Here is a 17,048-nt window from a genome sequence, read left to right as displayed (position 1 = left end):
TCTTGTGGTGTGCCTTTAATAGACAAGCAGCGATCGCACATGTAAAATGTACAATACATGGTTTTCCTATGAATTATGGCCATTTCGATGCTTGTGGGCCAAAAGAAGTGAAAATAATACAGTGGTGGAAGCAATAGTTGATGGCAAGATAGAGCAACATATATGAGAAAGAGTAGGAACACAAGATGTATAGAAAGCTTCTATATTATCTTCTATTTTAGCCACTTCAAAGTTGGCTTGACCTTCTCCTTTGTGAATGTCTTGATTGTGTTACAAAAAGTGAGGCCTCTTGCCCTTTATACAGGTTCCACCAAGGGCTAGGGTTAGGGCAACCCTACATCCCTTTTCCACCCACATGCCCACTTTATTTGGGGTGTGGTCACACCTACATGACCTCTTTCTCTCACCCTTTATCACTTGTACATCATATATTTCAACACCCCCTTTCAATGCCACCATGGGACAATGTCAAACATGGAGCAAGGTGAGCATTGGACATACAAGAATAAAAAATATCCCCTCTCAATCATAGGAGAAGATAAGGTAGGTAGTCATTAGGCTTTTACAAAAGTGATGAGTTATAGAGAAATGTCGTTCACTCCTAATTCTAGTAATCATGATTCACTCTTTAACTAGAAGAGTTGCTTGTCATGTGAGGAACTTACAAAATTTCCCTCAACCTTAGTAACATCTTTGGTACCATCTCTTCCATAGTGGCTTCGTGCATGACCCTTGTTCGTCCTTCACCTTGATGAAACCATCTTCTTGCAAAAGACAATCTTCAAGTGGGATTTGGATGTACCATTCCTCATTACATTAGCTTCATTGGTTGCATCTTCGTGCTTCTCCAACCCTTCCTCATGGTAGATAAGCTTCATGCGTATATATCTCCTTCCAATCATGCTAGCTTCTTTAGTATAGTTGCCACATAGACCAACACATGGCTGAAACCCATGTTTTAATAGCTTATAAATGTTCCTTCCAATATGCTTGTTGCTTCCAGCTTTCCACTTCATCATGATGCAAAAATAATAGACCAATGTGATCAAAGGGTAGTGTCTAATTCCATTACAATACGGTAGATGAATTCCATGCACGTGAGTTCATCAAAAAAATTAAGGATCGGATTTCATGCTTGATGCGATGATTTTCTTGGTTTTAGAAATCATGCATACCTTGTACTTCCCAAGTGTGAACGGCCAAAATAATTTCTTCCTCTGCTTGTCTTGAGCTTGAAAGAAATGAGGAGTGCTTAGAGAAAACTAGTTGGAAAATTGTAGAGCTAAAGGTTTAAAGAGAGCCTTGTAGAAAGTATAGAGTACCTTTAGAAAAGGGTGTTTTCTTTTTTTCTTAAAAAAACCTTTGATAAAAAATGCAAGGCTTTTAAAAATGTTAGGAAGTAGCGTTTTTTCTAAAAACAAATGTAGAACGTTTTCCTTGCGCTTGATGCTCGTCGTGAATGCGCGCGGTATTGAGGTTGCTTAGTTGATGTAGCTTTGCCAACCGTGCTTGTTGTAGCTTACAAAGCAATTTCCTTTGCAACCAGACACAAGGTGATAGATGCAGATGGACGGCAATGTAAACGACGAAAATGCAGAGATGGACGGACAGCTCTAGAAATGAACGGACAACAACATTTTTTTCCTTTGTCTTTCCACCTTTGGTTGTGAAGAAAAAAATAGCATATATACTCAGTCCCTTACCTATTCTTCGCCTCTCCAACACTTCAAGATCATTGACAATCAGAATTCCTTGATGGAAATTTGCGTTTTTCTTTTTCTCCTTCATCTTCTTCTTGCCGGTGATGAGGATCCTCTTCTTTTTGTTTTTCCAAGCTTCAAGAGCTTGTTGATGAGATGATGGAATCTCCTCTTTGATCAAGCTCTTTTTTTTCCTTCCTACTTGATACCTTTTTTCTTCTCACCTTCTTCTACCACCGTCCTTCTTAATGAGGATGTGAATGGCTTACGATAGTGAAAGAGAGAGAGAAAAGAGGATTAAAGGGGAACTTGGCCTTTGTTGCAAGGCTCTAATACCATGTGAAAAAAATGAGGAGTATATACAATAGAAACAATAGTTGATGGCAAGGTAGAGCAACATATATGAGAGAGAGAAAGAAGCTTCTATATTATCTTCAAATATTTCAGCCACTCCAAAGATGGCGTGACCTTCTTCCTTTATATAAGGTCCACCAAGGGCTAGGGTTGGGCCAACCCTAGATCCCTTTTCCACCCACATGCCCACTTTATTTGGGGTGTGTTCACATCTACATGACCTCTTTCTCTCACCCTTTATCAACATCATATATTTCAACAACTTTCCATCCACTCACCCATTCATTTTTATTATCCTACCACACTATGAAACATATAAAAATAGGTTCTTTCATTAAAGACATTCCACAATGTTCCTTAAAACACCCTTTCAAAACAACAATATTTGCATCAAAGAGTTCTTCAGTAAAAATGCTCACAAAAGAGATCCTAAAACCGGGTCAATAGCCAAATCTAGGCTTCTATATATCAATGTCCATAGACATATCCAAACCAATACCAAACCATCGATGATCTAGAATTCAGACTTCTAGCCTAAAGCAGCTGGGCATACCTCACAGACCATACTTCCTTGTTGTCAACTAGTCAGCAAAGGCCAAGCCAGCCTGTCACCCCCTCAGGTCTTGTTGCTTGTACCAAACCCTCCCGCACCTTAGAGGGGACGTTAAATCATGAGGTTGGCTAGTTCACCGCACTAGCCTCAGTCTGCAGAACTAGGTAGCATCATAATCACATGTCCACTCTCTCATGGGGTAGAAATTTGATTCCCAGTGGCATAGGAGGGGATTTCCCTAGGCCAACTCTTGGGCTTGATACTGCCTCCGCCTGGTAGACTATGCAAGAAAGAGTAGAGTTAGCTAAGTAGGGGAGAAGATGTAGTACCTGTAGATTAGCAATGAAACCAGCAAACATATCCATTGAAATCAAGAAAATATTATTTTATTTTCAATAATTCATTGAACAATAAGAAAACATCGGACACAATGATGATCTTTTTAGCTATGATCCTGCCCGTGGGTGGTGAACTATGCAAGAGAGAGTGGAGTTAGCTAAGTAGGGGGAAGATGTACCTGTAGATTAGCTAAGCTCTTGCAAGAAGCGCAGTCAAGGCAAAACAGGGCCAGGCAATGTGCAGTTGATCAAGCATTTATTGCTGCTCAGCAACAAAGAAGAAGTGGTAAGGCAGTCCCTTCCACTGTTTCTTCTCCTATTAGTAGGTCTGCAACTTCTTCTCCTTCCACAGGTAGCAACAATAAGTCTGAGAAGGCTCTTGATAAAGGCAAGAAAAAGACCAGGTGCAACTATTGTAAGGCAAATGATAATGTCATTAAGAATTGCCCTAAGCTAAAGGCTAAAGAGGCAAAGAAGAAAGAGTCAAATGCAGCCACAATAGCGGATGCTTCTACAAATGCAGATTCTGCAAATGTTGTGCAGGATACAGAATGGGTGTTTAGCGTGTATTGCCAGTATGACCCATCTGTACATGATGCATGTTTGGCAGTTTCTGTTGACTCTCATGTTTGGTATTTTGACAGTGGTGCTACAAAGCGCATTACCTCACATCGTGATATGTTCACTTGTCTTGAGGCTGTCTCTAATGGGAATACTGTCACATGTGCCAATAATACTTCTTACCCAGTGAAGGGCATTGGTAAAATTATGCTTACTGCTGCAAATGACAGTGCTTTCACACTTTCAGATGCTTTGTATGTGCCAGGGATAAAGAAGAATCTATTGTCTATCTCTGCGCTTGCTAGACTTGGATTTGTAGTCAAATTTATGGATGATAGATGTACTGTTCATGATTTGACTTCTGGTGATACGATTATTGCATCTGGCACCTTGTTTCGTGGGCTGTATAGGCTCAATTCTTATGACAAGTGTGTGGAAGATTCAGCAAATGCAGTTTCTGATGAAAAGGCAGTTTCAGATGCAAAACTATGGCATGCTCGTTTGGTCATCTGAACTTTGCTAGTTTGCTGCGTTTGCAGAAATTTGATATGGTTGCTTCATTGCCCCCTCTTGAGGCACCATTGAAACATGTTTGTGAAGGCTATATTTTGGGCAAAATGCAGCGTTCTGCGTTTCCAAAGGATGGTTCTGTGCGGGCCACTCGCAAATTGCAACTTGTACATAGTGATGTATGTGTGCCTATGCAAACTCCGTCATTTGGTAAACACTTGTACTTTGTGAGTGATTACTCAAGGCATGCATGGGTATATCCACTGAAGGCAAAGTCCGAAGTGTTTTTATGCTTCAAACAGTTTTTTCTTATGGTTGAAAATGTATCCAATTGTACTGTGGGCACCCTCCGTTCTGATCGAGGGGGGGAGTACTTGTCTAAAGAGTTTGATGCATTTCTGGCTAGTCGTGGGATAAAACACCAATGTACAGTGCCGTATACCCCTCAGCAAAATGGTGTTGCTGAGAGGAAAAACAGGTCACTTATGGAGATGGCACGATGTATGGTCAAGAGCCAAGCTTTGCCACATGCGTTTTGGCTTGAGGCTATCATGTGTGCTGCATATGTACTCAACAGGTGTCCCACTAAGGCCTTGTAGTCTATTACTCCATACGAAGCTTGGCATGGCAGGAAGCCTTCTATTGGTCACTTGCGTGTCTTTGGTTGCTTGACCTATGCTTTAGTGCCTGTGCAACAACGCAGAAAATTGGATGATAAGGCTATCAAATGCATTTTTGTTGGTTACAGTGCTGAGAGCAAGGGTTACAGATTGTATCATCCGCAGTCAAAGCGTATCTTGATTAGTCGAGATGTTGTTTTTGTGGAAGATGCTGTGCAGCCTTTGTTATCATGTACCAAAGAGACAGGTGTGAGCTCACGGGATGTATTTGATACATTGTTGCCTGTGTTTACAGGTGGGAATTCAAATGTAAGTCCTAATGAGGTAAATATTCAGCCTATGCAGATTTCAAACGACATCATAGATCAGCCTATTTCTGATGCAGATTTACAGGATGTAATTTCTGAGGATAGGGCTGAAAATGAGCAGGCTAGAAGTATGCCTAAATGGCTGGTGCAAACCTTGCGTGATAGTAAAATTGATGCACCTATATCTAGTCGTACTCGTTCAGGTTTTCAGCATGCCTCTTATGCATCAGATTGTTATGCTTTGACTGTGTCTAGTATGTGTGAAGAGGAAGAACCTCTTTCATTTGATGAGGCACAAAAATCAGAAAATTGGTTGGCTGCAATGCAAAGTGAATATGATGCTATAATCAAGAATGGTACATGGTCTTTGTGTGATTTGCCTATTGGTAAAAAGGCCATCGGATGTAAGTGGGTTTTTAAGTTGAAACGGAAGCCAGATGGGAGTGTTGATCGAAATAAGACTAGACTTGTTGCAAAGGGTTATGCTCAAGAAAAGGGCATTGATTTTGATGAGACCTTTGCTCCTACTTGTCGTATGACTACCATTCGTAGCATTTGTGCATTGGCAGCTCATAATGGTTGGAATGTACATCAGTTGGACATAAAGACTGCGTTCTTGAATGGAGATTTGCATGAGGAGGTGCATGTATCACAGCCTCGTGGTTTTGTTCAAAGAGGGCAGGAAAACAAAGTGTGCAGGTTGAAAAAGGCTTTATATGGTTTAAAGCAAGCTCCATGAGCTTGGTATGAAAAGATACATGCATATTTGACTGCACATGGTTTTCAGAATAGTCCAACAGAAAGCACTTTATATGTTAAATGTGTGGATGATGTACATCTAATCATTGCTCTCTATGTCGATGACATGCTGCTCACACGACCAAATGAAAGTCATATTGCTGATTTTAAGGCTGATTTGAATGCCTCTTTTGAGATGTCAGATTTGGGGCATTCGCATCATTATTTGGGGATACAATTTAAGCAGTGTGATGGAGGTATTGCTTTGTGTCAGACAAAGTATATTGAGACATTGTTGCGGAGATTTGGCCTTGAAGACTGCAAGCCTATTGCTACTCCAATGGAGACAGGTTTGAAGTTGAGTCTTCATGATGCTGGAGATCACTTTGATGTCACACTCTATCAAACAGCTGTTGGTTGCCTCATTTATGTATGCATTACGAGGCCGGACATTCAGTTTGCAATCTCACAGGTGAGCAGGTTTATGCATAGCCCAGGGTCTTAGCATTGGAAGGCAGTTAAACGCATCTTTCGCTACTTGAGTGGCACCATACATCTTGGGTTATTTTATCCCAAGGGGGGATCGTTGTTGCCAGATTTACATGCTTTTTTGGACTCAGATTGGGCTGGTTGCTATGACACAAGAGTGTCCACAAGTGGTTTTTGTTTCATGCTCGGTAGCTCATGCATATCTTGGTTGAGCAAGAAGCAACCTACTGTGGCCACTTCTAGTTGTGAAGCTGAGTACAGGGCAGCTTTCACAGCTACGGTTGAGTGTGTGTGGCTCAGACGGCTTATGGCTGACTTGGGTGTTGGACAGGAGTCTGCCACCTCTATCTTCACTGACAGTCATAGCGCATTGGCAGTTGCGAGAAACCCAGTTTTTCATGCTCGCACAAAGCACATTGAGGTGCATTATCACTATGTCAGGGAGAGACTCTCAGCAGCAGGAGAGATCAGCTTGGCCTATGTGCCAACATAGGACAACCTTGCCGATCTTTTCACAAAGGCGCTTCCTCGTGAGAAGTTCGAAGCTTTCCGCAAAGCTTTGGGCTTGCTCCCCTTTGTGGATTGATCTACTTCGGGCATGGCACTCCCCTATACATGAGTGCCAGCTCTCATTCACACCATCACTCCCAGGGGGGATTTGTTGCCATATATATATAGGCAGTGATGTGTGTGAACACACTTAGGACCGCCGGGGCACTTTTTCCCTCTTTAGGAGGTTTTTTCCCCCCGGCTTGTATATACGCCCATCCTTCTAGGGCACTTAGGACCGCCGGGGCACTTTTTCCCTCTTTAGGAGGTTTTTTCCCCCGGCTTGTATATACGCCCATCCTTCTAGGGCTAACTAATCTTTTGTACATTGACACAATCTAATACACTTTGTGTTGTGTGCATTCTTGCTTCTTCTTCTCCAAGCTTTGTGTGCTTTCCTGCAACCCTAATTCCAACACAAACATATCCATTGAAATCGAGAAAATATTTTTTTCTTTCCAATAATTCATTGAGCAATAAGAAAAGAACATCGAACACAGCATTTGATGATCTTCTTAGCTACAATACTTGTCAATAAGAATAAGAACCATAAAGTATTCTGGAGTAAGATTACTTACTCACAATTTTACTTACTAGTCTTACTTAAGGGTATATAGGAGGACAGAGTGGCAATTCTCTATATTGGAGCCTTAATCCTTTTGGCTACTTAACCTAAAAGAGAGGTGCGATGCTTCTACAATGCTAGTCATAATAGTTATAGGTTTAACCAATAGGGATGCAATCTTGCTAAACCTAGGAGTCTTAACTTTATGACCTAAAGGAAGAAGTTTCACATATTTAAGAGAACTAGAAATATGACCGACCTGGTTGTCGTTCACATGAGGATTCATTATAGAAGGGGCGAAGTCGCTCGCATGGATGCGTGCTTCCTCATTTCTATCTTGAAAACATTATTCTATTTTTTTCTTTATGTTTTCTTCTTTATGTATTTAAAAATTTAGTGGTTATTATAATTCTTATAATAGGAAATAAAAAATTTGACCACAAAGTTGATCAAAAATTTAGTTTAGTTTCATTGAATGGTGAATATTCAAATTTACATTATTGTATATAATAAAAGAGCAAAAAAATGTGTGACCATAGTTATTGAGTAGATTTTAGATAGGGTTTATTTGAGTTTAATAGTGATGATTGAACACTTTTTAAAAAAACATCTCTACATGTATTCTTAACAAAATCTCCAACTTTAAAAGAGTCCACTTGTTTCTTTTTTGCATTCTCTTTTCATCCTCATCAAGGAAAAAAAGCAAAAATGGAACTTTCACATTTTCTCTGTTAGGAATGCTATGTTTGTATTGATAGATTTTTCTACTTTGTGCTTGCTATTATTCTATTACTTTTATTGTGTTCAAAAAATTATTTGTGGAAGAATAGATGGTACAATGGGGGCTTAAAGTTCATCTTTGTGCCAAAAATGAATCAAGATAAGATGGCTTAGAGTTACAAGGTGTGGCAAAAACAAACATATGCTATTGTCAATTTATGCTTTCCCAACATATTTGGGGAATACTAACATCAACAATTTCCTCGTGAAAAGGGGTCCACTTATTGCCATCACTACCTTTGTTACAAAGGTAGGACCAAATATTGGAGGACATTGTTACAAACCTTTTTTTTTAATTCCCATCGTTGCCCACATATCAATTTGCTCGTGTCTTTGTATGTGTGTGAGTGTTTTGGTCTCATATGCCATATTTCCACTATGCAGATAGTAGCACAATCTCTCTCTCTATATTATTACTATAGATAGTAAAAGAATGACTGAAAAACTTACAAATATGAATTGATCTTATCCCTAATTGGTTGTAGACCCGTTGTTTCTCTCTTTTAGAACTAAATGTGGCTTTGTGTCTCTTGACTTCTCTAAGGCCTCTCTATTTCCCTTCAAAGTAACTTCTCTTAATCCTCTATCTTGGCCTTTAAAATCAATCTCTTTCTTACCAAAAATCATCATCCATACTAAAGTTTATTATCCCCAATTATGTCCATGTAATAAAACATTAAAAGTGACACACTGCATTTTATGCTTGTTGTTTGTCTTAGAGATAGAATGAACATCTTCAACTCAAAAAATTATTCTATTTTACTCTTTATGTATTTAAAACTTCAATGGTTATCATTATTTTTATAATAAAAAATAAAAAGTGTGACCACAAATTTGATCACAGCAGTTCATTTTAGGACCTCAATGGAAGGCTTCTTGGGCCCTTTTATTTGGCAGTTTAAGGGAGTCAAACCTTTTCTCTTAAGAAGAAACGTTTTCTAATTAGAAGCTTCAAAACGGCTACTTTATTCGAATTTGAATTTTGGAGGGAAAATGAAATTTAAAATCTAGCGGATAAAACCATATCATGTAACATATCTATGGAAAGCTCTTGATGCATAGATCACAGATCTATAATCTCCGCTCAAATCGGAGCTTGTATGTAGAAGTTATGGAGGTCCGAAAATTGTAAAATTATCCCCCTCCCCCTTTTTGGAGAAAAAGTGCACCCTTGACCACTCTTACACCTCTCTTAAAAACCCAACATTTCAGTCCACATGGCAACCTCCCATTTGGCTATTCCTTAATCACCTTGATTAGGCTTGGGCAAATTAAAGGGCCCAAGAAGACACCATTCACTTCCTAATGAAGTTTACTTTCATTGAATGGTGGAGAGTCAAAGTTAGATTATTCTATATAATAAAAGAGTAAAGAAATGTGTGACCATAGGTATTGAGTAGATTTTAGATAGGGTTTAATTGAGTTTAAAGGTGATGATGACTGAACACTTTTTATTATTATTATAAACATCCCTACATGTCTTCTTAATGAGATCTCCAACTCTAAAAGAGTCCACCTGTTTCCTTTTTGCATTCTCATTTCATCCTCATCAAGGGGAAGAGAGTGAAAATGGAACTTTTGCATTTCCTATGTTAAGAACGCTATGTTTCTATTGATAGGTTTTTCTACTTTGTGCTTGCTATTATTGTATTACTTTTTTGTGTTTAATGAACTATTTGTGATTTATATATAGCCTAATGCTTGAATGTCCACGTGTATCAGTGACGATAATAGTGCTTCGGATATTTTTTTAATGTTGAATTTTGAGCAACTTAACGTACAATAACGAAGCTTCATACTGTTTGGTTGCAGTTCTGGAAACATGAGGTTACTCGAATGAGAAACGAAATAGCTCACTTGGAAGAAACGCATAGGTAAGAGCGTGGGAACCCCAAACTATGATGAGTATGTAATGTACTTTTGATGAATCTACTTCCAAAACCTACTAAAGTCTAGAAATTTGGACAATTTTTTTACAACCTACTAAGCCCACGGTTGGTAGAATGGTTGGGTTCCAACAACGAGAGCACCCGCCGGGTCCGATGCCATCAGGGCTATGCGACGTGGGTATGTGTGTGTGCGTTCGAGAATATATATACAAAAGAAGTTTTTGGTGAAACAACCCAACAGTCTCGAAGACCCTTATAAAATAGCCATTGAGCTAAAAATAGCCCCTAACACCACCTCTAATTATGTGTTCTTTTTCCTTGTATTTAAAAGAAACATGTTGGGTGAGAATATAGAAAGCTTGCAAATAAGGAACTTGCAAAAGCTCGAAAGCAAACTCGAATCTGGCATAAGTCGAGTGAGGGGACGAAAGGTAGTTTCAAATTCTTTTTTTTTTAAAATTCCACAGAAGTCGATTGGGCGATATATAATATTGTGAAGCTAACACTAATTAGCATTCCTTTTGTGAATAGACACAGCTGCTCATGCAACAGGTTGAAGATCTCCGTAACAAGGTGCATATTCTCAGCTCTGCTGCTTGCTGCTACTCCTAAACAACAAGTGCATTAGCAAAACTCTAGTAGTAGCTCATTAGATTCTTCTGCCCTTCAGGAGCGCTTGCTTGTAGCAGAGCATGAAACACTGAGATCCAAGGTAAGCTCTATTATAACATAAGCACATGATATATAATTGCTCTGCAATAATTCGTTACATTATTATTATTGTAGAGCCCAATTCTTCTTAAATGTGTAGTGTATTTTTATTTCATGACCTTCTATCTTGGTGAAAGCTTGCTGCGCTGCAAGCACCAGCTGCAACAGGAAGCTGCAAAGGTAATATTCAATTAGGGAGGTTGAGTGCTCAATGTTGCTCAACGTCAAGAGTTGCACATGAAGCCTCTCTCATGCAACACAATAAATCAGACAAGAGTGCTGATGGCAGTACCCTTCAGCTTGCAATTGGTGGTGGTTACTCTTCGAGATAAGAAGTTCATGCTACTTAATGAATCTACGTAGATGCTTTAGCAACATGGCTTACGCACACAAAGATTTTAATGACATTTCTGAAAAGAGTTTAGGGCTCCTTCAAGTTTCTTATCTTCTATTTGTGAGACAAACGGACTTATAACTATTTTGCCTTGTGGTGCCTTCGTACAACTGCTGCTTGTGATGGCTGAATAGCTGGTGGATTAGTTCTCAGAGATTAAGGATTAATTAGTGAACATGAATATTATTAAGACTTCATGCATGTATGTCAGCACCTATTTGTGCCGCGCCTAAATTAGGCACAGCATGTTTACACCAAGGTCTTCTGACCCTTAGCAAGAAACCTTAATTGTCGTAGTCGTCTTGATAACACGACCAATAACTACAGTTGATGGTACCACTGCGCACATAACAAATTCAGAAATCTCTATGCTAAAATTACCCTTTGCTTTAATTTTAAGTGACAAAATCTGTACGATTTCGTCCTAAATCCCGGCATTTGTACTATTTCTAGTGATTTTTTAAGTCTACATCTATCTGAGTTAAACCTAAGCATTGCCTTTAATTTTAAGGGTTGAGAAAAAAGAAATTTTTTTTCTAACATTGAAGCGAATTTTCACAATATGTAGAGTTCTCTACGTGTGTTTGGATGTGCCCCAGAATCCTCCCGCTCATGTGCTAAATTTGGCAACCCTGATTATATAAGGGGCATCATCATTGCCCTCCAAAACTTCATAAGAAGCCCAGTTTGAAAATTTGGTTTCTAAAAAGTAGATTTTTATTAGTGATAGAAAGGTTTCACTTGTGTGGGTTTCACATGAAGCCTAGGTTGAACAAAATTCGATTTCTAACAATGCCATATTTTTTATGGGTGATTGTAGGCCAATGGCCGTTCTGTCCATTGGTCGAAGGAGGCGCCATCTAGGCCGTACATTCAAGACGTATTATTTTGCAAAATGGTCCCATAATTTTGCCAACTCAACAAGCAAAATCCATTTTGCAGAATGCTGACGTTCACAAAAAGGTGCAATCTCCAGGTCGACCATCATACGCGCGATCTCCACGTCACCTCTTCTGCCGGTGGCCATGACGGCCAGGAAAGTCGAAAACCAGTTTGCGGCTACCGTCGCTCTCGCTGGGTTTCCTCCTCCTGGGAGAGGCCAGTTGTTGCTGGCCTTTCCCTACTCCTTCAAAGTAGGGTTACGAACTTGGGGCCTATGGCGCGAACATGTAGAGGGACGCATGCAGACGTTTCATCGTCTTTCTTCTTGCTACCTCGACCAGCTCCCCTCTTTCTTTGCTCACTTCCCTCTCTGCAACTAGTGTGAGCTTCCCCGGTCGCCTTTGCAACCTCCTCATCTACAGCCTCCTTCCATGGTCGAGTCTGTAACTTTGTAATTTATGTGGTCCACCTCTCCTCTGAGACGGTGACAATTTGCCCTAGTTGGCTCCTCCTCAACGCTCTGAACCTATCTCGCAGTTGAGAACCTTTGTGTGAATCTGTTGGTAACCATGCATCTTGTTGGACAATACTACATAATGACATCCTTCCTCATGATTCTGTCTCTATATTTGATATCATTGTGTTTTGCCCTGTTAATGGATATGAGATTGTGAACCAGATGATTTACCCCTTGGTTGTGAGTTTACACCAAGGACTTCTAACCCTTAGCAAAGAAACCTTAATTGTCGTAGTCATCTTGATAAAAAGACTACCTACATACGTTGTTTAATGAAATTAGTGCTTACATGACCCATGATTTTTTGGCTCAAATTCAGAAATCCCTTGCTAAAATTACACTTTGCCTTTAATTTGAAGTGATAAAATTTTAGTCATAAATCTTGGCATTTGTATGATTTCTAGTGATTTTGAGGTCTAAATTTGAGTTAACCTAAGCATGCCTTTAATTTTAAGGGTTGAGAAAAATATTTTTTTTTCTAGCATTGAAGCGAATTTTCACAATATGTCGAGTTTTGCACGTGTTTGGATGTGCCCCACAATTCTCCCACTCATGTGCTAAAGTTTGCAACTTTGATTATATAATGGGCATCATCATTGCCCTCCAAAACTTCATAAGATTTTTTATGGTTGATAGGTTTCACATGCAGGCCAATGGCCGTTCATGGTCGTTGGTCGAAGGAGGCACCATCCAGGCCATACATTTAGGACACATTATTTTGCAGAATGGTCCCATATTTTTGCAGAATGGCCCATATTTTTGCCAACTTAGCACGTAGAATCCATTCTGTAGAATGTTGATGTGTCACAAAAATGCGCAATCTCCAGGTGGACCGTCATACGCGTGATCTCCACGTCGCCTCTTCTCCCGACGGCCATGATGGCCAGGAAAGTTGAAAACCAGCTCGCAGCTATTGCCGCTTGTTGGGTTTCCTCTCGGGAGAGGCCAATTGTTGGTCTTTCCGTACTCCTTCAAGGTAGGGTTACGAATTTGGGGCATGCGGCGTCGACATGTAGAGGGGGACACATGCAGACGATTCATTGTCTTTCTTCTTCGTAACTCGACCGGCTCCCCTCTTGCTTTGCTCACTTCCCTCTCTGCAATTACTGCGAGCTTCCTCAGTTGCCTCTGCAACTTGCTCATCTATAGCCTCCTTCCATGGTCGAGTTTGTAACTTTGTAATTTATGTGGTCCATGGCACCAATCAGCCCTAGTTGGGTCCTCCTCAACGCTCTGAACCTATCGCGCTTGAGCACCTTTGTGTGAATATGTTGGTAACCATGGATGTTGTTGGACAATACTATAGAATGATATCCTTCCTCGTGATTCTGTCTCTATATTTGATATCATTGTGTTTTGCCCTCTTAATGAATATAAGATTGTGAACCAAATGATTTACCCCTTGGTGTGAGTTGCATAACTAATTACTAGTACTCAACCTGTGCATTGTTGCGGTATGTAAAAGTAAAAGACATTAAGAAAAGAAAAGAAGGAATGGAAGCCGGTATGTAAAAGTAAAAGACATTAAGAAAAGAAAAGGAGAAATGGAAGCCGGAATACTAAGGGTCAAATCGAAGGGATTTTTTTCTTTTATTTTTTAGAAATCCATGATTTCTCTTTTTTCTCCTCTCCTTATGCCTTGGTTTTCCATGGTTAATATGTAATTGTGTTGGCTTTGCATGCAAAGTCGTCTCCTCCTCCGGGCGCAGTTGCTTTAGCAAGACACACTCCTTGGCTCCTATAGTGGACTAGAGTGCCACTATTACTTGCCATCTGTTGCACCACTATACGACTGTCTTTTGTTGAGTAAGATTGTCATGCTTGCAATTGAGTGTCTTGTATATGTGTCTCCACCACACAATCGGAATCTAGAATATAACGTCAAAGGTTTGCACCGAGGGCCAATGTATTGGAGACCCATATATTGTATGGCGCCTTTCAAATATCTGAGCACACACTCAATTGTTATCAAATGTGCATTAGTGGGATTTTTAAATAAATTGTTCAATTTGATGAGACGGCTGTTGTGATGTTAGGTCATTTACACATGCTTGCGTACATGAGGTATCCAACAATGATCAATATGTCGGCATGGACATATCGGTATTCGACCCGATTTGTGATTCCCATTCTAGTGGTGTAGAAAATGTGTTACGATATGTCATGTTCAATTTTTAGATGACATGATGAATATAGTATCCTTGGTTGATGGTCAATATCTACTTATGTGTGTGGTGTACCATTCTAAGTCCTAGGCATTATGCCATGGGCCCTAAGTTAACCATTGCAAAGGTGTCTCCTAATGTGACCTTGAAATCTTCTATAGTTGAATGCTAGGACCATCCTAGGATTGATGAGTATGAGATCATTAACATTGTATGGGTTGTGTGGACATAGGCACTAGAATCTAATGCACAACAGTAGAAATTAATTTCATGAAAGAAAGTATGGATCTTGAGATACCATCTTTATGAGGCTTTCTTGAGTCCATGTATGGGCTTGATTTATGAATCTTGCTTGACTCCATCTATGGGCTTGTGCAGTCTACATACCTCAGTTGGAAAAAGTACGCTTGGTAGTCCATCCATGTAGATTTCTTTGGCTTGGTAGTTCATCCATGTAGATTTATGAATCTTGCTTGACTCCATCTATGGGCTTGTGCAGTCTACATACCTCAGTTGGAAAAAGTACGCTTGGTAGTTCATCCATGTGGATTTCTTTATCGGCTGCGATGTGCAAGGTGGTTGTCCATACATCCATTTGGTGTACTAAATAGCCTAGAGTATTTGCATGCCCTAGTAGCGTCCTAATGGTGGAAATGGAAGCCACTAGTGCATAGATTTCTATGTAATATAATCCTTGAATCGATATGTATCCCTTGGCTACTAGGTGTGCTTTTCTACTTTGTGACCTTCTCGCCTACATCCTCCTTAAGTTTGAAGATCCATTTGCATCTTATTATCCAATGCCCAAATGATAGGTCCATGTTTTGTTGAATTTCATGTGGTTGTAGTTCTGAGTCATTTGCCTCTTTCCATTTCTCACAATCATTTGGCATATGTGCCTCTTTTGTGTTGGATATGGTTCTTCATCTCTATGCACATATCATCTATTTAGAGTCATTTACCCCTTTCTAGTTTTCCCAATCATCTAACATATGTACCTATTTGGTGGTGGATGGTCCTTCATCTTCATACCGCGGATGTGTGAGCTATGTACACAAACTTTGGATCATTTATAATAGTTGAGGGTTACTTGATCCTTTGGGGTCTACTTTTGTGTTCCTCTTTGATTGTCTTTACCATCCCTTGCTTCTTATACGTCCTTTCTCCCTTGATTCCTTGTGTCATGTCCCTCTAATGTTTTCTTGAGTATCCCTCTCTTTTTGCTTATGTCAAATCCCTATGTTTTTTCTCGAGTAGATGTATCCTTTTCTCCAAGACAAGAGCTTATCTAAGCTTATGCTAAAAAAGAGTCATTTTCTAGAAATGCAAATGTAACGTTCCTTGTGGAGATTCCGTTATGGACAGGTTAGCTCTTCCATTGTGTTCTCACTCCATTGTTACAATAGAATGCTTCCATGGATATAGCATCAGATATTCTTTTGGCTACCACTTTAGATATTCCATGTCTCCATTTTTCTCTTCTTTGATTACTAGATGACCCTCTAATATAATGTTGAGCATTTGTTTGCACACTAACTTGCACACTTTCTTTTATATATGCTTTCTCTTTTTCTACTAGGCCTACATCTTCTTTTTATATATGCTTTCACTTTTTCTACTAGGTCTACGTGTATTGGTTGTTACTCTTTGGTATTATGCTGAAATCCCCCTTTGGTAAGAATCTCAATCTCTTGGGTGGTAAAGTTTGTTGCTCATCTATGATCTACATTTTTGGAGCTACTGCCAGCACATGGGTGATGTTAAGATTTGGATGCCAACCGTGGGTAATTTCATCATTAAAAAACCACATGAATTGTGTTGATTCAACCCCAAGACCTGGATGTCTTCTCTCATACTAGAAGCAAGAAGCAACAACTCCATATGTTGAGCCTTGAATGAAACGGTTGCATTTTACCTTTCCATAAATCAAGCTAAGGAACTTGACTTAGGAGTTTAGGGGGGGTCCTATGTATTACCTAAAGAGTCTCGTTTAATGCTTATTCGTTCACACACATGTTGCAACAACACTACCTTGCAGCCCATGATCTACGGTAGCCTCAAATTCTGAGCCAATGTTCCTTGGTCGACAAACCCTTTGTGGATAGTGCCTATTCTCCATCACATAGCTAGATTGATGTGAGATACTATTCTCTATCTCAACATTTGATAATCTCCCTTTTTTTTAAATGGCTTTTCTATTCACATGTACCTTTGCTTTCCCCTCATACATTGGGGTCCCTACTACTACTGCATTTTGAACAATACGGCTAACTTGTGGTGGGGTTTGTGTTTTTCTAGATGATGCTCTTTGGATCAATGCCTCCATGCTTGGTCCATCTCCTATATGTTTACCAATCATATAAGCATGCTTCTTTTCTCTTTGTAGTAAAGCATCAATGTGATCTTTATCTTATAACCCTCCTTT

The 17,048-nt window shown here is 39.7% G+C and overlaps 1 protein-coding gene across 4 annotated transcripts in view; it reads left to right on the top strand.

Annotated features, from left to right (window-relative positions):
• LOC147629807 (MADS-box transcription factor 23-like) overlaps positions 1 to 12,101 on the top strand; it is a 101,177-nt gene extending 89,076 nt beyond the window's left edge. The window contains exons 3-7 of one of the 4 annotated variants that reach the window (XM_086810857.1): positions 9,878 to 9,939; positions 10,286 to 10,385; positions 10,492 to 10,527; positions 10,625 to 10,666; positions 11,880 to 12,101. In XM_086810857.1, the coding sequence (XP_086666983.1) occupies positions 9,878 to 9,939; positions 10,286 to 10,385; positions 10,492 to 10,527; positions 10,625 to 10,666; positions 11,880 to 11,966 (327 nt within the window). In that variant the 3' untranslated portion in view covers positions 11,967 to 12,101. Of the gene's footprint in view, positions 1 to 9,877; positions 9,940 to 10,285; positions 10,386 to 10,485; positions 10,528 to 10,624; positions 10,667 to 10,802; positions 11,265 to 11,879 lie in introns of those variants that run through there. The other 3 variants (XM_086810856.1, XM_086810854.1, XM_086810855.1) reach the window with 3 other exon arrangements.
• The last annotated feature ends 4,947 nt before the right edge of the window (positions 12,102 to 17,048 follow it).

Source organism: Cibotium barometz, chromosome 17, assembly GCF_041138505.1.
Source record: "Cibotium barometz isolate CiBa-2024 chromosome 17, ASM4113850v1, whole genome shotgun sequence".
NCBI classification, from domain to species: domain Eukaryota; kingdom Viridiplantae; phylum Streptophyta; class Polypodiopsida; order Cyatheales; family Cibotiaceae; genus Cibotium; species Cibotium barometz.
This window is presented reverse-complemented; position numbering and strand designations above follow the sequence as displayed.